This window comes from Muntiacus reevesi, chromosome 14, assembly GCF_963930625.1.
Source record: "Muntiacus reevesi chromosome 14, mMunRee1.1, whole genome shotgun sequence".
NCBI lineage: Eukaryota > Metazoa > Chordata > Mammalia > Artiodactyla > Cervidae > Muntiacus > Muntiacus reevesi.
Genome location: NC_089262.1, coordinates 58259908 through 58284249, shown reverse-complemented (window position 1 = coordinate 58284249; position 24342 = coordinate 58259908). Strand labels below are relative to the sequence as shown.

General features: G+C 37.3%; 1 protein-coding gene across 3 annotated transcripts in view; it reads right to left on the bottom strand.

The window, feature by feature from the left end:
* Window positions 1-24342, bottom strand: part of BDP1 (B double prime 1, subunit of RNA polymerase III transcription initiation factor IIIB) — a 79351-nt gene that overhangs the window by 3364 nt on the left and 51645 nt on the right. For 2 of the 3 annotated variants that reach the window (XM_065905759.1, XM_065905760.1), the window contains exons 27-38: window positions 21921-21957; window positions 21352-21447; window positions 19411-19639; window positions 18771-18931; window positions 16842-16992; window positions 16455-16635; window positions 14730-14793; window positions 14166-14349; window positions 13218-13422; window positions 8274-8313; window positions 6264-6528; window positions 4216-4459 (exon numbers count right to left, since the gene is read on the bottom strand). In XM_065905759.1, coding sequence (XP_065761831.1) covers window positions 4216-4459; window positions 6264-6528; window positions 8274-8313; window positions 13218-13422; window positions 14166-14349; window positions 14730-14793; window positions 16455-16635; window positions 16842-16992; window positions 18771-18931; window positions 19411-19639; window positions 21352-21447; window positions 21921-21957 — 1857 coding nt within the window. The remainder of the gene's footprint in view (window positions 1-4215; window positions 4460-6263; window positions 6529-8273; window positions 8314-13217; window positions 13423-14165; window positions 14350-14729; window positions 14794-16454; window positions 16636-16841; window positions 16993-18770; window positions 18932-19410; window positions 19640-21351; window positions 21448-21920; window positions 21958-24342) is intronic. The other variant, XM_065905761.1, reaches the window with a different exon arrangement.

The following is a 24342-nucleotide window of genomic DNA, read 5'->3' as shown; positions in this document are numbered from 1 at the left end:
GTGCTGTTATATTAAGGAAATAATCCTAAACATAGTAAGAGATCAGCTTTGCAGCATTAGTTATAATAAAATTAAAATCAGCAAACATACTAGACATAACTAGATTAACTGTAGTGTACACGTTTATTACTTCATTCAAATTTCTGTGAAAAAAATTAATAATATAGAAAATATAATACTATTAAATCTAAATGAAAACATTTTAATGACCAAAACAGGACCCATGAAACAGAACCGTACATAAGGAAGTGTCACAAATCAAAGCAATTCTATCAAAAATTAGCATACTTATAAATCTAGAAAAATTAAGATGGCATGGTATTGGCGCAGGAACAGACATGAATATCAACAAAATAGAAGACTAGAAATATCTCTAACACATACGGATGGAAATTCAGTATCTGATAAAACTGATATTTCAAAAAAAACTGAGAAAAGGTGGATAATCCAATAAATAATATTGGACAACTGTATAACTATCTCACAAAAACGAAATCAGACCTATTATACTTCACCATTACAAGTTCTAGATGGATCAATAAACTTAAATGTAAAAACATTTTTAAAAATTGACCATAGAGGCTTCCCTGGTGGCTCAGTGGTAAAGAGTCCACCTGCAATGCAGGAGACACAGGCTCAACCCCTGGTCCAGGAAGACCCTACGTGCCGTGGGGCAACCAAGCCTGCACGCCGCAACCATGAGCCCACGCACCACGGCGGCTGAAGCCGCGCCCTATGAGCCCGTGCCTGCACCGAGGGCTCGGCCCAAGGAGAAGCCCGCACTCCACCACCAGAGAGCAGCCCCGTCGCCGCAACCAGAGAAAACCCTGTGCAGCAACGAAGATCCAGCCTAGCCAAAAACAAAATTCATTTTAAAAAGCTACTGTAAAATACCATAGGAAAATGGTTTATAATCTTAGGGTGGGGGAGAGAGTGTGAAGGAAGAACATGAAGGCCACAAACCACAGCAGACTGACAGATTCATGTCCATAAAAATAAAAAAAAATCTGCACGGCACAAACCACCGTATGCAAAATCAAAAGATAAATGCCACAGAGGGGCAAAAAACTGCAACCTATATCACATTAAATCTATAAAGAAGACAAAAAATGAACAATAATATACTACTGTGAGGGAAAAGGCTCTCTCATCCATTGCTGCTAAGAACTGAAACTGATATAATCCCTATGGAGAATAATCAGGCAATGTCTGTCAAAAGAATAATCATTCCTTTAGACCAGCAATTCTATTTCTAGGAATTTAACCTATAAATGTGAAAAATGGCCTACTTATAAATGAGTTGTTAAAATTAGGAATAACCTAAATGCCTATGTGTGAGACCAGTATCACTCTATGGTACACCTGAACAATGGAATATTACATAATCATTAAAAACAATGAGGGCACTTATTCCTGAAAAAAAAGGAAAATTTATGTCCACACAAAAAGTTGCACGCAGAAGTTCACAGGTTTATTTATAATAACAAACTCTGAAAACCACCTAGATGTCCTTTGGTGGCTAAATGGATAAACAAAGCTGGTACATCCATACTATGAAATACTATCCAGCAGTAAAAAGGAACAAACTATTGATACATAAAACCATCTGGATGACTCACTACTGAAAAGACACCAGTCCCAAATACACGATTCCATTTATAAAACGTTCTTGGGGTGACCCACTTTTAAAAAAGAAATACACAATTATTTTACTTACTTACTTGGCTGCAGCCAGTCTTAGTTACGGCACACAGGATCTTCAGATGCAGCATGAGAACTCCTAACTGTGCCCCGCGGGACCCAGTCCCCGACCAGGGATCGCACCAGGGCCCCCAGCACTGGAAGCACAGAGTCCCAGCCACTGGACCGCCAGGCAAGTCCCAGAAAGACGCATTTACTGCAAACCAGGATGCCAGAGAATAGAGACGGTGGGGGTGGCCGGGAAGTGGGCGTGTCTGTAAAAGGGCTAAACGAAAGGTCCCTCTAGTGACAGAACTGTTCTGTCTCTTGACTGTCGTAATGTCACTACTGTGGTTGTGATACTGGAGGAGAGTTTCATTAAGATGTTACCACTGGGGATAACTGAGTGAAGGGTAGATGGGATCCCTCCGTATAGCTGTTTATAACTGCATGTTGTAACTCCATGATAATCTATAATTATCTCAAAATAAAAAGTTAATAATTCAATTTTTTTTAAAGAGAGCAAAGGACTTCCCTGATGGTCCAGTGGCTGGGACTCTGTGCTCCCAATGCAGGGGCCCAGGTCCAATTCCTGGTCAGGGAATTAGTTCCTACATGCTACAACTAAGAGTTTGCAAGCTACAACTAAAGATCCTGCATGCTGTAACAAAGATCTGGTGCAGCCAAATACATAAGTAAAAACAATTTTTTTTTTAAAAAAAGAGAGAGAGCAAGAGAGAGGAAGCCTTTTATCTACTGTTTTGTAATGTCTCCAAGTCACACTGCTACATGAGAAAAGCAAAGAAGAGGTGATATGCCATTATTTATCTAAAAAAAGAAGAAAAATGTTTATATTTGTATATATTAAAATGTCTCTGGAAAAGTAAATCAAAATCTGATAACACCACATACCTGCAGAAGGGACGAATTACAAAGCTAAAGGACAGATGTGGAAAATATCTTACTATAAACTCTCTTTTGTAGGTTATGCATTTTAAAACATGTGGAATATGTTAGTAAAAAAAAAAAACAAAGTAGAAATTTGAGGATAATATTTAGATTAAATGCTTGCCTCACCCTATATACCAAAGTCAATAACCATGACTAAAGTTAAAGTTTTAAAACTGATTATTCAAAATTTTATACCTCTGGAGAAAAACTTTTAATCATAAAAGTAATTTAATAACTTACCAAGAAACGAGTAATAGTTAACTAAACATTTAAAAGTTTGTACAACAAATTTTTAAAAAGTAAATAAACTTGGAAAAAATACTTGTAGTAAAGAGTTAAAAGGTATGTGGCTTATTTACATGCGTAAAGATCTCATACAAAAGAAAACTACTGAGATTCCAAAAGCTATAAATCAGCAAAAAAACAAAACAAAACAAAAGCAATTTAAAAAGAGACAGAAACAGAATCTAGTAAACATATGGGGGGAAAAAACCAACTCACTAATAACTGAAAAAATGCAAATTTTAAAATTGAAATGACAGGAGTTCCCTGGTGGTCCAGTGGTTAAGGATCTGCCCGCCAATGCAGGGGACATGGGTTCAATCCCTGGTCTGGGAAGATCCTAAAGGCTTTGGGGCAACTAAACCCATGTGTCACAACTACCAAGTCAACGCTCTGGAGCCCAGGTTCCACAACAAGAGGAGCCCACACACAGCAACCATGGAGTAGGCCCTGGTTGCCTCCAAGAGAAAGCTCTCACACTGCAGCAAGACCCAGCAGAGCCGGAAATAAATAAACAAATAAGTTTTAGAAAATGAAATTACATTTCCACTCCTCCACCAGTATATTAAATAAGAAAAACAAGTGTATTTTGAAGAGTAACATCTCAGGCTGGTAAGGATGTGGCCAAACTGGCACTGTTACACTTGGTAATTACTATTCTCCAAAGTAATTTGGCAACAATAATAAAGACTCATAAAATTCTGGTCTCAGAATACAATTGTAGCAAATAATATAAAATACTTTAAAAATGTTAAACATGTCCTTTAGAAAAATACTCTTTCCTTTGAGGCTCCATGCTATCCAATAATAGTCACCAGCCTTTTCTTTGTTGACATAAGTCACCCCAATATTCTTCCTAAGTCCTTGATATAAGTTCCCAGATTTTTCTGCCCTAGTACTTGCTTTAGAATGCACAGAAATGAAACATGCAAGCAAATTTTAACTGTTCCTTGAATTCCTGTAGGTGTCAGGACATTTTTCCTCAAGGAAATAAAATGCAAGCACTGCTTTATTTTGCTTCCACAAAAGGAGCCAAAAGGTCAGAAGTTTCTTTGCAGTAAAGGACTGGCAATTAAGTGTTCATTTATGGTTAGTTCAATGGCTCTGTACTAAACTAGCTGTAACTTTCTAATTCAGCACCTTATCTTCTTCCAGTAAGTAGGGGAGGATAGGGAGGAGATGGATTGGAGTTGCTCTGCAATAATTTCTGACATCCAGATGAAGAAAGCAATTACCATGTCTTTCCTAGTTGAGTCTTATAACCAATCCATTCTATACAAATAAAGAACAGTTATCACATACCTGAGTTGCTGAACTATCATTATTCGTAGGTTGAGTATTGTCAACACTTCGAGATGGGACATCAGAGGACTCTTGAGTTTTTTTCTGGCTTACACTAGGCAGATTAGATCTTTTCAAATTTTGTCTTGATACAGGTATAACAGGTTTTAGGCGTTTCTTACTATGAACCTGCGTAGGTTCATCAGAGTCCAAGCTATTCTTTGAACATATTAAAGACAAAAATCCCAGGGGTCTTCTGCCAGGTCTAGAAATGCAAATGTAAAGATATTCAAGAATAACCAGAAAGACACATTCTTTTATTTTTTTTTTTAATAGTCACTAAATTTTTCATAGGCAGATTATTATAGCAAAGAAACTAAAAGCAGGAATGTACAAAATTTTATAGGACAACATCAGTATCTGTATAGTTAAACTTCTTTCTCTTGCTGCCCAGCCATTGGGATCTTAGTTCCTGCACCAGGGATCAAACTCACGCTCCCTACATTGGAAGTTTGGAGTCTTAACCACTGGACTGCCAGGGAAGTTCCAGAAAGACACATTCTTAATATCAACTCCTTTCCATGAATGCTAAACTGGCACGTGTGATACCACATGAGTGGCACATCTTCGAAGTGCTGATACCATTAGGTACTGAAAATCACTTGCCATGACATATACTTGTAACGAAGGTCAAAGCTTTCTCTAGAGTAGTACTTATCAAGCTTAAAAGTGCATACAAATCGCCTGGGGAGCTTATTAAAACGAGGATTCCAACTGAGCTGATGAGGAGTGGGGCCTGAGTTCTGTATTTCTATTGAGTTCTCAAATGATGTCCCTGCTATTGGTCCCAGGACCACATTTTGAGTAGGAAGACTCCAGAGTAGGGGTCAGCAAGCTATGATCTACATGCCAAATGCAGTCCACCAACCGATTCTATAATTAAGTTTATCGCAACAGAGCATGCTTATTTGTTTATGTATATATGATTATATAATCACAATATACTATATAATGCTCTATAGAACCCTTGTTCTAAAACACTGCTTCTCAACTGGTTTAACCCAAACTCCCATGACTATTTTAAGCACATTCCTAATTCCATAAAAGATGTAGTTTATATAACAAAGAGAACAGGTTTGTTAAATATGCTTTTTCAAGTTATATATGTCCTTCCTCCCACTTTCCTTTAGTGGAGACTGGTACATATCCTCCCCTCTTCAATTCACCAACACCACATTAATGATTTGAATGCTGCTGCTAAGCCAGCAGATGTCCATAACTCAGCAGACTTGCTTCTAGTACGAAGAAGTAATGTGGGAGAAGCTGGTTTGGGCTTAAATTTCACACTTACTCTTATAAGGAGAAAGCGAGAGCTGACCTCTGTGGTATGCCACAAGGGAGAGAAATGCACACATTATCTGGGATTTCAATGAAACAACTTCCAGACCACTTCTCATAGCAGCCCTATGTCTCACACCATCTACATCTGCACTGGGAGCTACTGTGTGGTAGAATAAATAATTATCAAAATAATAAGCATGAACAATCTGAAAGTGTGCAATCCTAAATTTTAAAGATGTTCTATCTAAAAGTCAAAGTTTCGGTACTTAAAGTCATGGCTGTTGTTTAGTTGGTAAGTCGTGTCCGACTCTTGCGACCCCATGGACTATAGCCTGCCAAGCGCCTCTGTCCATGGGATTCTCCAGGCAAGAATACTGGGGTGGGTTGCCATTTACTTCTCCAGAGAATCTTCACAACCCAGGAACCAAACCTGGGCCTCCTGCATTGCTGGCAGATTCTTTACTGACTGATCTATGAGGGAAGCCCTTACCTGAAAGTTAAGCTCTTGTCATATGGAATGTCCTCTGAAAGTGTCTGGTATTAACTGTATTTCCTTTGATGACACCCATTCCCTTTGTATTAGTGACAGAGTGGTATGTTCATAAAACACCAACCTTAGTACTGGACTTAAGTCTTTATACATGTTACACCTATTCCATATAGGTTTAATTTATCCACTGAGAGCAAAATGTGGAGAGAAAGAAACATTAAAGATTTTCTCATGATACCTGGTTAATGGGGTTTTTGAAGACGATGTGATGCTACCCATTTGTTCAGACTCAGAAGCAGCACAAGTTCTTTCTTCCTTATCAGACACCATTATCTCATCCTGAGGTAACTGAGATGCATTCGTTTCTTGTGTATCTGTTATTTTATCAAAAGATCCAGATCTGATACTCTGAGAAGTGGGTTCAAGTTGCTCTTTCTGAGGTTCTGAAATTGTCTGTATGTTTCCTGAGGTAGGGAAGATATCCTGTCCCTTGTAAGACTCCCCTTCAAAAAAGATAAAAATGGTAAGCACATATGTTGAAATTAATATTCAATTATACTGCAATATCTGAAGAAAACCCATGATTATTCTATCGTGAACCTACTTTGGTAAGCTAAATTAAAAATTAGTCAAGTTATTTGGACTATTAGGAATTTTTTTTAAATTTTATTTATTTTATTTTTAGCTGCGCTGGGTCTTTGTTGCTGCGTGCAGGCTTTCTCTAGCTGCGCTAAGCAGGGGCTACTCTCTAGTTGCAGCACACAGGCTTCTCACTGCGGTGGCCGCTCAATGCAGAGCACGAGCTCTAGGGCACTTGGCCTTAGCAGGTGTCACATGCAAGCTCTAGAGTGCCTGGATTTCAGTAGTTGTGGTGCAAGGCTTAGCTGCCCTTCAGCATGTGGGATCCTCCTAGACCAGGGATCGAACCTGTGTCCCCTGTACTGGCAGGCAGATTCCAAAGCAGTGGACCACCAAGGACGTCCCAGGCATACTATAATGGGTAAACGCTGTGGAACAGCTTCTATGTTCAGATATAAAATACTTATATCAATATATCGATATTTTGACTTAGAAAAGCTTTCTCCGTAAATATTTCTTGAACTAGCAAAATAAAAAAGTTATCATTTTCTAATCAAAGGGTAAAACTAAGGCCAGAATGGCCATCACCACAAAATCTACACACAATAAATGTTGGAGAGGGTGTGGAGAAAAGGGAAACCTCCTATACTGTTGGTAGGAATGTAAATTGGTACAGCCACTATGGAGAACAGTATGGAGGTTCCTTAAAAAACAAAATAGAGTGATACTATATAATTCAGCAATCCCACTTCTGGACATATATCCAGAGAAAACTGCAATTTGAAAAATTATGTGTACCCCAATGTTCACTGCAGCATTATTTACAATAGCCAGGAAATGGAAGCAACTTAAATGTCCATCAATGGAGGAACGGACAATGATACGCTACCTATATACAATGGAATATTACTCTGCCCTTAAAAGGAATGAAATAATGCCATTTGCCACAAAATGGATGGACCTAGGGATGTCATATTGAGTGAAGTCAGACACAGAAAGACAAATATCACATGGTATCACTTATACGTGCAATCTACAAATGCACCTATTCACAAAGCAGAAATAAGAGTCACAGATGTAGCAAATAAACTCATGCTTACCAAGGAGGAATGGGGGTGGGATAAATTGGGAGAATGGGGCTGACATATACATACTACTATACACAGAACTAGATAACCAATAAGAACCTACTGCACTGCACAGGGAACACCACTCAGTACTCTGTAATGACCTACATGTGAATAAAATCTGAAAGTGGGTATCTGTATACGTGTAACAGACTCACTGCGCTGTACCGCAGAGAGACACAGCACACTGCAAATCAACTGCACCTCAACACAAATTAACTAAACACAAAAGAGGGCAAAGCTAACTAAGGACCTACAGAAACTCCCTTACACACAGCTTTCCAATTCGTTCAGTGTTAACTGTTGAGCTTTTACAGGAAATCCTGGAGTTATATGGTTTTTTTATTAAATATAGGATGAAAGTAGCTTTTCAGGGCTATCAAAGTGCTAAACCTAAGATCTCAGACCAAAAAAAAAAAAAAAACCACCCTCTAATAATAAAGGCTTGATTCTTAGAGAAAAATGAACAAGACTCATCTTCTATCCCAAATTTAAATGATACTTATGAGGGGTACCTTGGAAAATGCAATCATTTCACTCACCTGTTTCCTCCAAAACATTTGTTAATTCCTTTGAACACACCTGTTTTAAGAAAATTTAAAAAAAAATTATAGTTGTCAAAATTGACTTTATTTCCTTTCTTTAGAAAAAAAAACTTTTTTTTTTTCCCCACTTTTTTAGCTGCACTGCAAGGCATGTAGAACTTTCTGGACCAGGGAATGAACCATCATCTCCCGCAGTGCAAGTGCAGTCTTAACCCCTAGACTACCAGGAAAGTCCTCCTTCTTTCTATCTTAAGTAAAGAAATTTGGTTATCTCCTACAAAGCACTAGGGTCAGACATGTTTCAGAGGATTTCTATCAAACATTTCTATCAAACATTATGAAATCATTATGATAGATGTTTCTATCAAACATCTATCAAACACTGCAGCTACTATTTATTCTGTAGCATAACAGAAGAGGAAAACAAATGCCTTTTACAAATCAAACGGAATATTGATCCAACTAAGCAGTTTTACATCAGTGAAAAAATATCAAATCAAGTATTACCAGCATAATTTAGCAGCACATCAAAAGACTAAAACATCATAAACAAACAGAGTTTGGGAATCCCCTGGCAGCCCAGCTATTAGAACTTCACATTTTCACTGCCGAGGGCATGGGTTCAATCCCTGGTTGGTGGACCAACATCTCATAATCTGGCACAGCCAAAAAGTTTGCTTCAGGAATGTAAAGATGATTCAGTATTTTAAAACATTAATACAAATCAACCAATCTGAAGAGAAAAATAGCATCATCTCTCTATTTGCAGACAAAGCATGAAATAGTATCACTCTTCATGGGGAAAAAAAACAACACATAAAATTGAATAGACAGGTATTTTGTTAACAAAATATTAACTACTGCAGTCCAAAAGCCAGCATCCCATTTCATAAACATTGGAAGTATTCCCACTGAAGTCAGGAATAAGAAAAAGATGTCCAATATCAGGACTGTTTTTCTGATTTTTTTACAGTTATAGTTGCGAATATAATTAGAAAAAGAGAAAGAAATTCAAGGTGTAAAAAGTAGAAGAGAAGAATTAAAATTATATTTGCAGATGATATAACTGTTTACTTAGAAAACTCAAGAGAACCAACTGAAAAAATATTACACACAATGAGGGGAATTCAGTAAAGCATTCTAGATTCAAAGAACTTTTAATTTTAATGATAATAGCAACAACAAAAAAGTATAAAATTCTTAGATACAGCCCAGTAGGAAATAAGCCAGATTTAAATGAAGAAAAACGTAAAACACCATTAAGAGACAGACACAAAAGAAGTCTTAAAGAAATAGAAAGACACAGTGTTTCTGGATAGGTACATTCAGCATCACATTTATGATGTCAGTTTTCTCTGTTAATCCATCAACGTAGTATGATCCTAACACAAGCACCAACAGGATTTTCTTTTTAAGCTCCAGATAAGCAAATGCTAACATTAACATAAACTTTAAAACATAATAAGCAACTAGGGAGATCTTGGAAAAAGAAGAAAATTGTATTGGGGGTCAGGGAGAAGAACAGACTGTTCCTTTAAGATATTAAAGCATCTAAAAGCTACAATGATTTTAAAACAGTGTGAAACTGGCCCTAGAACAAATAGGTAAATCAATGCAGAAGAAAGGAAAATTTAGGAATATACCCAAATATTTATGGGAATTTAGTATCTGACAAAAGAGGAATTTTATTTAATTTTTAATTTTTTTCCCCAAAAACTACACCTTTATTTTATTTTTTGGTTTTGTGGTGCAGCACACAGGATCTAACTTCCCCAACCAGGTACTGAACCTATGCCTCCTGCAATGGAAGCATGGAGTTTTAACCACCAAACCACCAGGGAAGTCCCCAAAAGTGGAATTTTAAATCAGTGGAGAAAAGATGAACTCTTCAATAAATGATGCTGGGACAAACAGGTATCTGGGGAAAATTAACTTGGTTCCACTGTTCTTAAAACCAAAATAAATTCTAAACATATCAGTGATATTAATTAGAAGAATTTATATCCATTTCAAGGTAGACTTTCAGTGTATAACGTAATCTCCACAGGCATACATAAAAAGACTAATTAAAAAAAAATTTTTTTTTGAGCCTGCAGGATTTCAGTTCCCCTACCAGGAATTGAACCTGGGTCCTAGCAGTGAGAGTGCCAAGTTTTAACCATTGGACCATCAGGGAATTGCCCAAAAGACTAATAAATTTGACTACAGAAAAATAAAAATCATCTGCATATCTAAGTGCAATGTATATACATTCTAGAATTTGAAATTATAACTTCGACTTTTTAGAAAATAAAACCCTCAAATAGGCCCGACAGACACTGCACATCCTTTTTTTAAGATTTAGTCACTCCAAAGTACATCTATAATTTTTTAACATGTGTGCTATGCTCAGTCATGTCTGACTCCTTGAGACTACACAGACTATAACCTGCCAGGCTCCTCTCTGTTCATGGAATTTTCCAGGCGAGAGTACTAGAATGGTTGCCATTTCCTTCTCCAGGGGATCTTGCCGACCAGGAATAGAACCCAAGTCTCTTGCGTCTCCTGCACCGGCAGGCAGGTTCTTTACCACTGAGCCATCTGGGAAGCCCGTCATTTGTTAAACAGCGTATTATAAACTGGTGGCATAATTTTGCATATAATGATATGCTATGGTCTTTCTTCCATGTCATTAAATATACTTTTAAAATAAAATGAAACAATGTCTGCATAGAATGCTGACAAAATGTTGAAACTGGATGACAGACACATAGGGATACACTACACTAGCAATAAAAAAGGCTGAGCACGGAAAAACAGATGCCTTCAACCTGTGGTGCTGGAGAAGACTCCTGAGAGTCCCTTGGACCGCAAGGAGATCAAATCAGTCAATCCCAAACAAAATCAACTCTGAACATTCATTGGAAGGACTGATGCTGAAGCTGGAGCTCCAAAACTCTGGCCACCTGACGTCAACAGCCGACTCATTGGAAAAGACCCTGATGTTGGGAAAGACTGAAGGCAAAAGGAGAAGGGGGCGACAGAGGATGAGATGGTTGGATGGCATCACTGACTCAGTGGACATGAGTTTCAGCAAACTCCAGGAGATAGTGAAGGACGGGGAAGCCTGGTGTGCTGCAGTCCATGGGGTTGCAAAGAGCAGGACACAACTGAGCAACTGGACAACAACTACCTTTTTAAATGCCTTGAGACTGTCGTATTAAAAAGTTAAGCAAAAAAGTCTCCAGAAGAAAATCACAAAAAGTAGAATTAAAAGACAACCTGAAGGAACTTCCCTGGTGGTCCAGTGCAAGGGCTGAGGATTCGATCCCTGGTTAGGGAACTAAGATCCCACAGGGACACTCATGTGCATGGCAGCTCTGCCTGCACACCACAGCTAGAGAAGCCCTATGCAAGCTGCAATCAGAAAAAGCCCCCTCACTGCAATGAAGACCCAGCGCAGCCAAAAAAAAAAAGACAGCAACCTGAGAAAAATAAATTTGCAACTCATATCACATTCAAAACAGATGGTTCCTCTAAATCTGTAAGATAAAGATCAACAAACCAAATTGAAAAAAAGGGTAAAGAATATAGTCATGTCACAGGAAAGGAAATAAAACTGGATCTTAAGCATATGAAGTGAAGTGAAAGTCACTCAGTTGTGTCCGACTCTTTGTGACCCTATAGACTATACAGTCCATGGAATTCTCCAGGCCAGAATACTGGAGTGGGTAGCCTTTCCCTTCTCCAGGGGATCTTCTGAACAGAGGGACTGATCCGAGGTCTGCATTGCAGGCAAATTTTTTACCAGCTGGGCCACAAGGGAAGCCCTAAGTATATGAAAAGATGTTCAACTTTACACATACTAAGAGAAATTAAAAATTATTCTGGAATACCAGTTTTTAAACTATTAGATATAGAAGAATACACCACTTCTGTTGTCGGCTATAATCTAAGGACTACTGGTCTTCAACCATCCTTTTAAGAATATAGATTCTAATCTTTCCATAGTGTAGTACCTTATGATGAGTATCAGGAACAAAAACAGAGAGGGTGCTAAACAAACCTACGACACAGAGGCCAGTAACTGAGTCCACACAGTACTGTCACGCATCCCTGAGGTTTATGATTGAGCTCAAGAAGTCTGTGTATTTTGCAAGCAAACATTTCAAAAAGAAGAGACAGCAAAAGAAATGCCCTGGAACATGAAGAAATATGGTGTACTCAAGAAACTGAAAAATGGCCAATACAGTTAGTAAGGCAGAGAGCAGCAGAAGATGAGATGAGACACAGAAAATAACCAAATGAACAAACAGGGCCTTAGAGGTTCTGGTTTTATTCCTAAGAGCAATGGGAAGCTTTAAGCATTATGATAATGGCAGTGATGATATTACCAGGTGGCGCCAGTAGTAAAGAATCCGCCTGCCAATTCAGGAATGCAAGAGTCGTGGGTTTGATCTCTGGGATGGGAAGATACCCCTGAGAAGGAAATGGAAACTCACTACAGTATTCTTGCCTAGAAAATCCCATGGACAGAGGAGCCTGGCGGACTACAGCCCAAGGGGTTACAAAGAGTCAGACATGACTGAGCGCGTGGGCGCACACACACCCCTCCTCCCCCCGCCCGGTAATGATATCACTATTACCATTTTACACAACAGGGAACTCATTCAGTATCGTTCCTAAGATCCCACAGCTCTTAACTGGTACAGCCAAAATCCAGATCTGTATGATGCTTCAGTCTTATCTTTAGCCAATGACAATGAACTGGGAATGGGTTTCCTGAGTAACATCCGTCAATTTTCACCTAGAACTAGTTAAAAGTAAAAGTCCAAAACCAGTTTTATCTGGATTATTTATGGTAGAAATTATTAGAACTATGTTTATATAAAGAATCTAAAGGAAGAACAGAAATAGGTCCATTAATATGGCCATCTTACTTGTTTAATGATGCCATCTTACCTCAGAGGTATATTTTTGACAATCATCTATGGAAGTGAGTGAAGTTTTTTTGGCAGGAGGGACATGGTCACTTTCATCAAGGCTACAATGATATCTCTTCCTAGATACAAGATCCAAATTAGCAGCAGACTTTTCTGAATCATCTCTTTCAGAATTAGATAAACACATGTCATCTTGACCAACTGAGGTTACTGGAAAACTGCTACTGCATAGAAAATACACACACAGTAAATTAATTACTTAATGATGCTAAAGGCTGAGCTACTCTCAAGAAAACTGCCAAAGAAACTTCTAAGTAACTAATATATACATGGCCACGGCCACAAAAATGTTAAGTTTTCGGCTCCATTCATACTTAAAAAGGCTCACAACTTAAATTACATAATACTGAATTAAATCTGAGGCATAAAATGTTTTGTCAGTAAAGTTAAATTGTAGTCTAAAATATTTCTTCCTAATATGAAAGGCTTCAATTTCAGATGTTACTTGATAGACAATTAGGCATCTTACCAATGACTATTAAAATACAACTTAAGAATTTTACAGCAAAGAAAATGAGTATCACAAATATTTTAAAGTGCACCCTCTTTGTACTATTTTTGTAAATTTCTGTGAATGTATATTTATTTCAGTATTTAAAATATATGTAAATGTATACAATGTAGCCACATCTTTAACACATGATATTTTATGATCCATACTGCTAATTTTTTTTAGCTTTCAAAACACTTAAAATACCAACAAAGTTTCACACAAAGTATCATACATTTAAATGGCAACTTTATCAGATATAAAATCAGCAATTTTTCTCTAACTTATCACATAATTACTAAATAAGATCTCCATGACAATTACAAATAAGGTTGGTGAATGGCTTGTTCAATCAATACTATTCAATTCACAAAGCACCCCCTCCTCCTAGCAGAAGCAGGTCAGATGATTCATTACCTCGTGTCTTCTCTTTCTTTTGTATTCGCTGATTTGACCAATATGGGGGCCGGCAATAAAGGATTTGGCATTAACTGCATGGTGCTATCAGCATATTCTTCTACTGCGTGGGTTGGGATTTCCACCAGAGTTAAAATGAAAGCTTGTTCATCCTCACCATCCTGCTGTACATTAACTAGATTGACTATCAAAGTTTAAAAGTTAGAAATGAAAAGCTGAACCGTGAAATGACAGAAAATCACTCATTTATTTCATTTCTAAAAAGTTTCATAATTTATCCCAAAGAATAAAAAAACTAAATTATACCCCTCAAGAAATAATAAAAAGTAATTTCATAAAACATAAAGATGATTCTCTATTGAGATTTACAATTCTTTTTTTATAAGATTTATAATTCTGAATAACAAAGCTTATATACAAAATATTTCAAGTGTCTTTTTTAAAAAAATTTAAGGCCATCATAGACCAACAAAACTGTTTTTTCTTTTTTACTACAGTCAAATGGGGAGTAAGTAAAAAACATATTATTAAGCTCTACGATACCACTGAAGCAGATTATCATACCTGTTAGATCTTGAAGATTGTTTACATTCTCTAGCTGGACTTCTGGAATACTAGTTGGTATACACTGCCATAAAAAATTAAAAGAGTAAGGTTAACCAAATCTAAGTTTTAAAAAGAATTCCTGACAATGTGAACAGTTATTTCAAAACTCAACAACTTAGCTAACCTAAGCAGAGAATTTTTCAGGTGTTTTGAAACTTTCAGATGTACCAATAAAATGTTGATTCATTTAAATAAGCACACATATATACACAAAGCAATTATGAATAAATTGTTAAGTATGTGTGGAACATGAAACGATTTTTGAAGTAACAGAAAAGGGAGACACAAAACCCTCAACCTTCTCTCTATGCCCATCTCAGCAGCCACCACACCATCAGGAGGTGACATGTTCATGGAAACAAACTGGTCTCGTTGCCTCCAGCATGGCTCCATCCAATCAGTTTTCCACAAAACTGTAAACACTGTTTTCTCTCAAATGCAATTCCAATTATAATTCTCCACTGCTTAAGATCTTAAAACTTTCAATTTGTAACCAACAATGTCAGTTAATTGATTAAAGCAAGAATCATCAATGCAAACTAAATTACTAAATGGAAAAGGTGCTATTGTAACCGAGAAATCTGGTGGGTATCATTCTACCCCAGTGATCAGTTAGTATCACCAATAATGGGATAAACTGACATTATGTGTCCCCTGATACAATCAGTTCAGTTCAGTCGCTCAGTTGCATCTGACTCTTAGAAACCCCATGGACTGCCACACAAGAGTAAAACATCACCTACACAGTAACTCTTGCCAAAAGACACGTAACTTGAATCTATAATGAGGAAGCAATAAAAGAAATCCAGATTGCAAACTAGCTTGGACTCCGGCTTACTTTCAAATGGTTTGACTTTTTTTAAAGTATCTACCAAGATGGAGAGCAACACACAGAGAGTAATGTTTACAGCCAGGAATGCATGCAAATGAGGCAAAACGTTAACAGATTTCTATGTCAGATTCTTGCAACTTTTCTCTAAACTTGAAATTATTTCAAAATAAAAAGTAAAAATTAAAAAAATTGGGCAGTAGGGGAAAATTCTGTAACTTTGGATATAACCCAAACTCCTTAGCAAGCCATAAAAACTCCTTTTATGATACATCCCCAGGCTGCCTAACTTCATCTCTAAGCACTTTTCTCATTTATATCCCACTCACAACTATTTATATAGTCCCTGAGCATGTCATGCTATTTCACACTTGTTCTTCGTACATGTTCCTCTCCCTTCACCTGGCTAATTCGTACTTGTTCTTCCAGATTAAGAATTTGCTCAGGGCTGGATGCTCATTAGAATAACTATGGGAACTTGAAGCAACAGTTCTCTCTGTACAAAACACTTCCTTTTTTAAAGCTTGTACACAAAGCTAACCATTGGTTATTTTATCTCTATGTTCTAGAGACTAAAAACACACTCAATAAAAATTCTACCACATACATTGTCATAAAAGCAAAATTATAGGGAAAGAAGAAAAGATTAGTCGCTGTCAGAAGCTGGAGGTAGAGAGAAAGGAGTGACTAAAAAAGGACACTGGAAAATTTTGAGAGTGATGGAATTGTTTATGTATCAGTTATATAACGATATATGTTTATCAAAATTTGTCAAATTATACACTAAAAAGGGTGAAGTTTATTGTGTGTAAATTACAACTAGCTAGTCACTGTTATATTTTACATTCTTTTACCTTTGGCACATTTAGTGTAAGCACAGGGTCTCCATTAAAGTCCTTTCCCAGAGTCTCTTCAACAGAGCTTTCACCAAGACCCATGCCCAAACCAAGTGTGTGGGGCCCTGACTCAGAAGAAACAGCTGGAGCAACTGATGATATCGGAACTTCTTCAGATCGCCCTTCTTGCTCTTCACCTCTGAAAAACAGGTTAGTATATCTCTGAAATCAAGGAGACAGCCACAGAATAATATTTAGAGCTGGTTATGTCAAGATTCATCTCATTTAATGGTTTTCCAACTTAAGACATACTAAATGCAATAGAACAAATTTTTACAGCTACCGCTTATGGTCACAGTTGACACAGAATATGAAGCAAATCCCAGAACATCTCTCCTCTTTTACCTTTCAGTTAGGTGTGTTTCCTGTGAAATACTGGCTTCTTCAACACCATGTACAGATGCCACTTTGCTCTGCTCTGCACTCTCTGTTGCTGTAACCGATCCAAGGTTTTTATCTTCTAATTCTGTTTCTTGAGAAGCATTTTTCTCAGAGTCTTAAATAAAAAACACATTTAAAACACAGACTTTACAAAATACTAAAGTCAAAATCTCCACATCAGAAGTATATTTTTTCAAAGATCACTATACAGTGGCTCTTCCAAACTTCTCTTAATCCAAAAAGCAAGCTTTTTCACATGGCAGAAAGGTGGTCTGGGCCAATTACACTTTTTAACATAAATGAGATAATTAATGAATCTGCACTGCACCTATTTCACTCCTGGCAGTCACAACAATTATTAGTTCGGTTCAGTCGATCAGTTGTGTCCAACTCTTTGAGATCCCACGGACTGCAGCACGCCAGGCTTCCCTGTCCTTCACCAACAACTATTATTTCTACTTTATTGTAACAGCAGTATAATCAGAAACACACATAGAAAGAGGTGTAGAGGTAGGTACTCATGAGGTCTGGCTGGGTGCACCCTAGGGGAAGTGTCGGGGAGGGAGCTGATCTGTAAAGAATAATGTCACAAATGGGAAGACAATGACGTCTATATAAAGAGGTAACTGGACCCTGCACACTAAGAGATCTTCTGGGTACTGCTCAAGCCAAAAGAATGAATTTACTAACTGAATCACAGGCACTGCTGGCTCAAAGAAAATACCAGAAACCAGGAACCCCAAAACAGGGGAAAAAAGATGCTAGATATTCAGATCCTCTACACATGGAGAGAACTGAATACAATCTATGCAGCCTACCACTGCTTTTCCTGCTCCCGCTAGTTCCCTAAGGGGTTGGGACCTTGGCAGGAAGGGCAGATGGAAAAGGAAGTGGGACTACGGTTCAACATGTAAGTCACAATATAGTGAGGCCATTGAAAAAATTGAATAAATGAAATTGAAAAAATGGAATAAGAGCACTATGCAATCATATGGAAAGATTTTTTTTAATATGATAATCTTTAAAAATGGAAAGCACTAACATATAAAGAACTCAATAATGAAAAACAACTCAATTCTAAAATAAGCATGGATCTTGGGAGACATTTCTCTAAAGAAGTTATGCAAATAAGCGCATAAAAAGACACTTAACATCATTAGTCAAAAGGGAAATAAAATGCAAATCAAAACTGTCAAGACAGGACTTCACACCAAGACAGCTATACTCAAAGAGACAAATATTAACAAAGGTCTGGGTGGATGCAGAGAAATTGATACCCTCACCAAATGTTGGCGGAAATATATCATCTATAAAATCTAAAAGGTGAATATACTAACCATTGAACTGTACATTTGGGGGTGGGGGTGGGGCTATGCACAGCTTGTGGGATTTTAATTCCCCAACCAGGGACTGAACCCATATGTATATATATATATATATACATACACCTTATTTAGATGCTCATGTGGATAAAACATTCCTAGAAGTCTATAATAAAAACTGATACTGGAAATGGGATTAGGGGACTGGGAACCAAGAAAGGAAGGAGTTTTTAAAATTTTTCCCTTTTGGGTCCTGTCTTGTTTTCTGCCACATGCATGTACGCCTAAGAAATGTACACTTGAGTATTCACATATAAACAGACACAGAGAAATATATATATATATATAAAGAGAAAGTCTGATCAAGTAAATATAGTGAAAGGGTAATAATTATTGAAACTAGTTGGTGGATTTATGGGTATTTTATAGCTCATTCTACTTTCTGTATGTTTTAACTTTTTAATAGTTAAATTAAAATAACTGCAACAACTGAATATCCCATTTGAAATGACAATAAAACTTCTTGTGACAGAAGTAATTTTGTAACTTTTAAGGGAACAATATAGTTTACCTCTTTGAATTTCCACTTCTTCTCCTTTAGTTACAAACAGACTAGGAACTTTCTGATGAGCACCAAATCTCTTGGTCCCTAAAATCTTCTTAAGATTTGGCTTGGGCTTGGCAAATCTACTTCTCCTTCTCAAATTATTGGTCACTTCAGAAGTTGTAGTTCTAGAAATAGGTGAGAAGATAAATTGATCAACTATGGAAAAATTCTCTCACACTGACTCCCTCTATCCAGCACTGGTAGAGTTAAATGCCATCTTCTCAGGAGCTACATCATTTAGGGTGTTCATTTCTTAATGCTAAAATTATTACATGGTAGAAATATCTAAAAGCTTTGAGAGAGGAAGAGAATCTGGACCAGGTCTGTAAAACAGGGACTATATTTACATAGGACTGTTTCTTTAAAGCTTAAAACATGCATTGTGGTTCATTTTAATATGTAAACCATTAAACTAAAATAAAAATCAGCTAATCCCTACTTTTAAAGGGTGAAAAATTAGCACTGCCCACTTTACATTTAATTAACTATTACTCAAAGCTATTAGCCAAACTGATGGTTGGTTTATATATATTTATTAATTAAACACTGTAATTTATTTTGTAAAACTCAAAAAACAGTAACAGTTTAACAAAGCAAAATAAACCTGGGTGATGTAGTGCTTTCCTTTACTTCTTCTGTCAAACCAGTTTCTTCTTTAGTATTCTGTTTATCCACATCCAACACAGTCTTGTTTTCTTCTACTGATGGAGATGTACTGCGGACAGGTGAAGAAGGTTCCTGGCATTCATGAACACTTTTGAGATCTGCATTATCTGGGCTGAAAGGAATATGGCTTTGAGCGACTGAAGGAGCATCAGGAAGTATACATATTCCTATTGCAGAAAAAACAGAAAATTAAAATTGATGCAATACAAATAGATGTCCAAACAAATCCTTCAACATGCAGCAACTGCCAAATTCTATTTTATTTTCTTATATACATATATATTTTTTTGTGGGGGAATGCAGCCGCCACCACACTGCCCAGCATGTTGGATCTTAGTTCCCTAACCAGGGGCTGAATCCATGTTCCCTGCAGTGAAAGCACAGACTTTTACTCACTGGACCACCAGGGAAGTCCCTAATATTTTCTTTTTTTTGAGTGAACAATGTGTTAAAGATTTATTAAATTCATTAAGGACAGGACCAAAGGAATGATAAAATGGGTAAAACACATTTGAGAAACTAAATATCTGTATTATTTTTAAAGTATGCTCTTTCTGGCTCCAAGTTTAAATTTATGACCTCATATCTCATGCAAGCAATTTGACATGTTCTAAGTTTAAAAATTCTTATAGACTGAAACTGTTATTATAAATAAAAATAAACCTTTTTGTTGCTTTCAGTAACTATATAACCTCAGATGAATTTCAAGACAGGATTATCTTCATTTATCATTTTTTAAAACCAGTATTTTTTGTGCTAGACATTTGTGACATATTGCAATGCAATACTTTCCCACTGAAAAAGGGGTCCTACAGAGAACACAAATCAAGAGACTTCCCTGATATAGTGTTATGGGCCTAGAAGGCTGACACTTCAATGGCAGGTCGTTCATCAGCAGTTAAAATAATTAACAGCAGCATTATTAACATAGTTATCCATTTAATATACTTAGAAGTAGAGTGGGCTTCCCAGGGGGCACAGGGGAAAAGAATCTACCTGTCAGTGCAACAGATACAGTTAGATCCCTGGGAAGTAGGAAATGGCTACCCACTCCAGTATTCTTCCCTGGAAAATTTCATGGACAGAGGAGCCTGGAGGGCTACAGTCCACAGGGTCGCAAAGAGTTGGACATGACTGAGCGCACGCGCACGCGCACACACACACACACACACACACTCACACAAAGTAGAAGGTCCTTTGATAGTAAAGACCATAGACTAAAATAAAATACTAAAAGTCTTGGTTGACACGTATTTAGACTAACATAATAGTCTAAATAATCTCAATGACCGCTACTATCCCTTCACACTATATTTGACTGTCATGTAATTGAGAAGTCTATCTAAAGCAGCAGCTCCTTTGCCAAAGAAACATGTATAAAGTGATCAGTGACCAATGAACTTAGCTGACAAATGATACTTATGATGATAAAGGTAGAGGATTCAGTAGATTGACTACTCCATGCATACACATTATCCTTAGTAAACCCAGTGTACTATGTGGAAATAGAGGCCACCACATTTGGAGGGCCAAGTAAGCAGGATGGATCAATACACGTGTGCGTGCGCTTGTGTGTGCTTAGTCGCTCGGTCGTGTCTGACTCTGCGACTCCATGGACTGTAGCCTGCCAGGCTCCTCTGTCCATGGGGATTCTCCAGGCAAGAATACTGGAACGGGCTGCTATGCCCTCCTCCAAGGGAGCTTCCCAACCCAGGGATCATATTCATACATATTACCTTTTCTGGAAAAACAACAAAGTGACACTAACTTCAAATATAAAAAGGCAGATAGTCACTTAATATTCAAATATGAATATAATCTCTTGGACATTGTATTTTAAAGGTTTCTTCTTTTGTTAGGACTCCTCTTTTATTCTTACCATCACTCTGTTCTGCGCTAATCTCTGACTGCAACACCAGATCTCCCATAGTCAGTAGGGCTATGGCAGCTTCAGTGCTCCCATCGTTGGTATTTTCTGAAAAACCAAACCAACAGCAATAGAAGAATGAATATGGAAAATTAAGTTTGTCTGCTTAGAAAAGAATTTCAATGTAGGTGTTTATCCTCTATTAACAAGTTTCCATACCACTAACCCCTTACAAGGGTAGTGTTTCATTCAGTTTATATACTACAAACAAAGAAAGTGTCAACTGTTGACTTTAACCCACTGAAAGTGCCTCCTTCCCATTAAATAACTCAATACCTTCACAGGAAATATTCACATCTGTGCATTAACAGAGAAAATACATACTTCTTTATTAAACAGTTAATCACTCTCTAAAGCAGCATTCCAAGAATCCAAGTTTCTCCTAGAGATAATACATTCGCCTGCTAAATCTTCTCCTTCAACTTTTCAGCAAGCTGACTCATTTACTATCACCACTGCTAAATCACTGTGCTTGTTGGGGTTAACCAAGAATTTTTAGCAGTTTCCTTATTAACAGTTACCTGTTTCAGCTTGGGAATGTTCACCTACAGTCATTTCCTAAAACAGCAAAAGAAAAGTATTAATAATATCTTCTGTATTTTCCCAAATACATGTTCTGTATATCAAAAAGTACTACATTTTACAGGTCTTTCAATGCCTTTGGTTACAATGGAGTAGAAATTTATAGTTATTTATAACATTTCATAAACAACAGAAATGCAGTTTAACAGTCAAATATTTTCAACTCTTGCTCCTCCTTTTACCTTTTCCTTATATGCAAATTTTAACTGTGGTCATATGTAACAAGCACCTGCCTTTCTTATTCACTTGCAAAATCCTTCAACTTTAATCATATCTGCTACTAGTTTTGACCCAATGGACACCAAAGTCTGAAGAATATCATGAATTCTTTATACTATGAGTTGGCTTCAAACGTAAATAAATTTTAGCAAATTAAGAATGTATAGGGGTTTCCCTGATGGCTCCGTGGTAAAGAATCAATCTGCCAATGCAGGAGACTTGGATTCCGATCCCTGATCCAGGAAGATCCCACAGGCCGTGAACAACTAAGCCCATGCCCCACAACTATTGAGCCTGTGCTCCAGAGCCTGGGAGCCACAACTATTGAGCCCACATTCTACAACCATTGAAGCCCGTGCGCCCTACAGCCCCTACTCTGCCACAAGAGAAGCCACCAAAATAAGAAATCTGCACACCACAACAAAAGAGCCCCTGCTCTCCACGGACTAGAGAAAAACCAGTGCAGCAATGAAGACCTAGCACAGCCCCAAAAATTAAGTAATTATTTAAATAAATAAGTAATGTATTTAAAATTCTGATTTTTTTTTTTTAAAGAGAAGTAGTTACAGGATCTATGCCCAGCATGACAGCATGAGGAGCTCTGTTGGCCCTCTCCCCAGTGAAACTGGCTAAATTTAATAAAGAGCCACCAGTTAAAGTCTCTGGACCTTAAGGGCATAAGATGCACATATGTTTGAAAAATTGTTGAAACTTTAGTAACAAAGGTGAAAGTCCGTGGTATTTGAACTAAGACTGTTCTCCCCCTCCTTTCAGCTGAGTGAGGCAGAAACTCTACCTCAGGCTGCTGCAGCCAAGAAAACTGGGCCCCTTTTCCCTCCAGGCCACAGCTGGAGGGCTTTCAGTTCCTGAGATCACAAAAACGTGGTATCAGATTATCAGAGATAATAGCTTAGTATTTGTTATGAATACAGACAAAAAAAAAAATCCTCCATAAAATACTAGCAAATTGAATCCAATAACATATAAAAATTATATGCCATGACTAAGAAGAATTTATCCTGGGGATGCAGTTTTTTGGTTTAACATCCAAAATTCAAACCAATGTGTTACATCATATCAATACAATAAAAGACAACAGTTACATGATCATCTCAAGAGGTGCAGTAAAAGCATATGACAAATTCCAACAGTCTTTCATGATAAAACAATCAACACAAAGTAGGAACAGAATGGAACTTTTCAATTTGGAAAAGGGCACCTATGAAAAATCCACAGCTAACATCAAACTTAATGGTGAAAGACTGGATGCTCTTCCCTTCCTATATTCAACACTGTACTGGAATTCTAGACATGGTAATTAAAGCAAGAAAAGAAATAAGACATTCAGACCGGAATGTGTGATAAATTGAATTTTATCCCCCAGAAAGACACATTGAAGTCTTAACCCCCAGTACTGTGAATGTGACCTCTTTTTGAAACAGGGTCTTCCTACATATAATCAAGTGAAGATGACGTTATAGTGGATTAGGGGTAACCCTAATCCAGTAAGACTGCTGTCCTTATAAGAAAAGTAGACACACATACAGGGAGAAGAACATCATGGGCAAAGGAGGCAGGGCTGGATCGTGTTGCCACAAGCCAAGGAATGACAAGGACTGCCAGCAACTACCAGAAGGACCATCAGCAGGGGCACCTTGATTTGGGAATTCTAGCCTCTAGAACTACGATAGAATAAACGTTTGTTGTTTTAAGTCACTCAGATATGGTACTTTTTTACAGTAGCCCTACAAAAGTAATACAGAAAGGCAGAAGTAAAACTACTTCTATTCGTATATGCCATAGTCTTGTATGTAGAAAAATCCTAAGGGCTCCACTAAAAAACTGTTAGAATAAACGAGTCCAGCAAAGTTGCAGGATATAAGATCAATATACAAAAATCAAACGCAGTGCTATAAATTTGCAATAAACAAGCCAAATTTGAAATTAAGGAAAATAATTCCATTCACAATAGCATAAAAAATAAAAATATACTTGCAAATGAAGGAAGCGCAAAGCTCATACTCTGAAAACTACAAAACACCATCAAAAGAAATCAAAGAAAAGGTAAGTAAATGGGACTATATTCCATGTCCATTGACTGAAAGACTCAACATTGTTATGAGGGCAATACCTGCTCCTCCG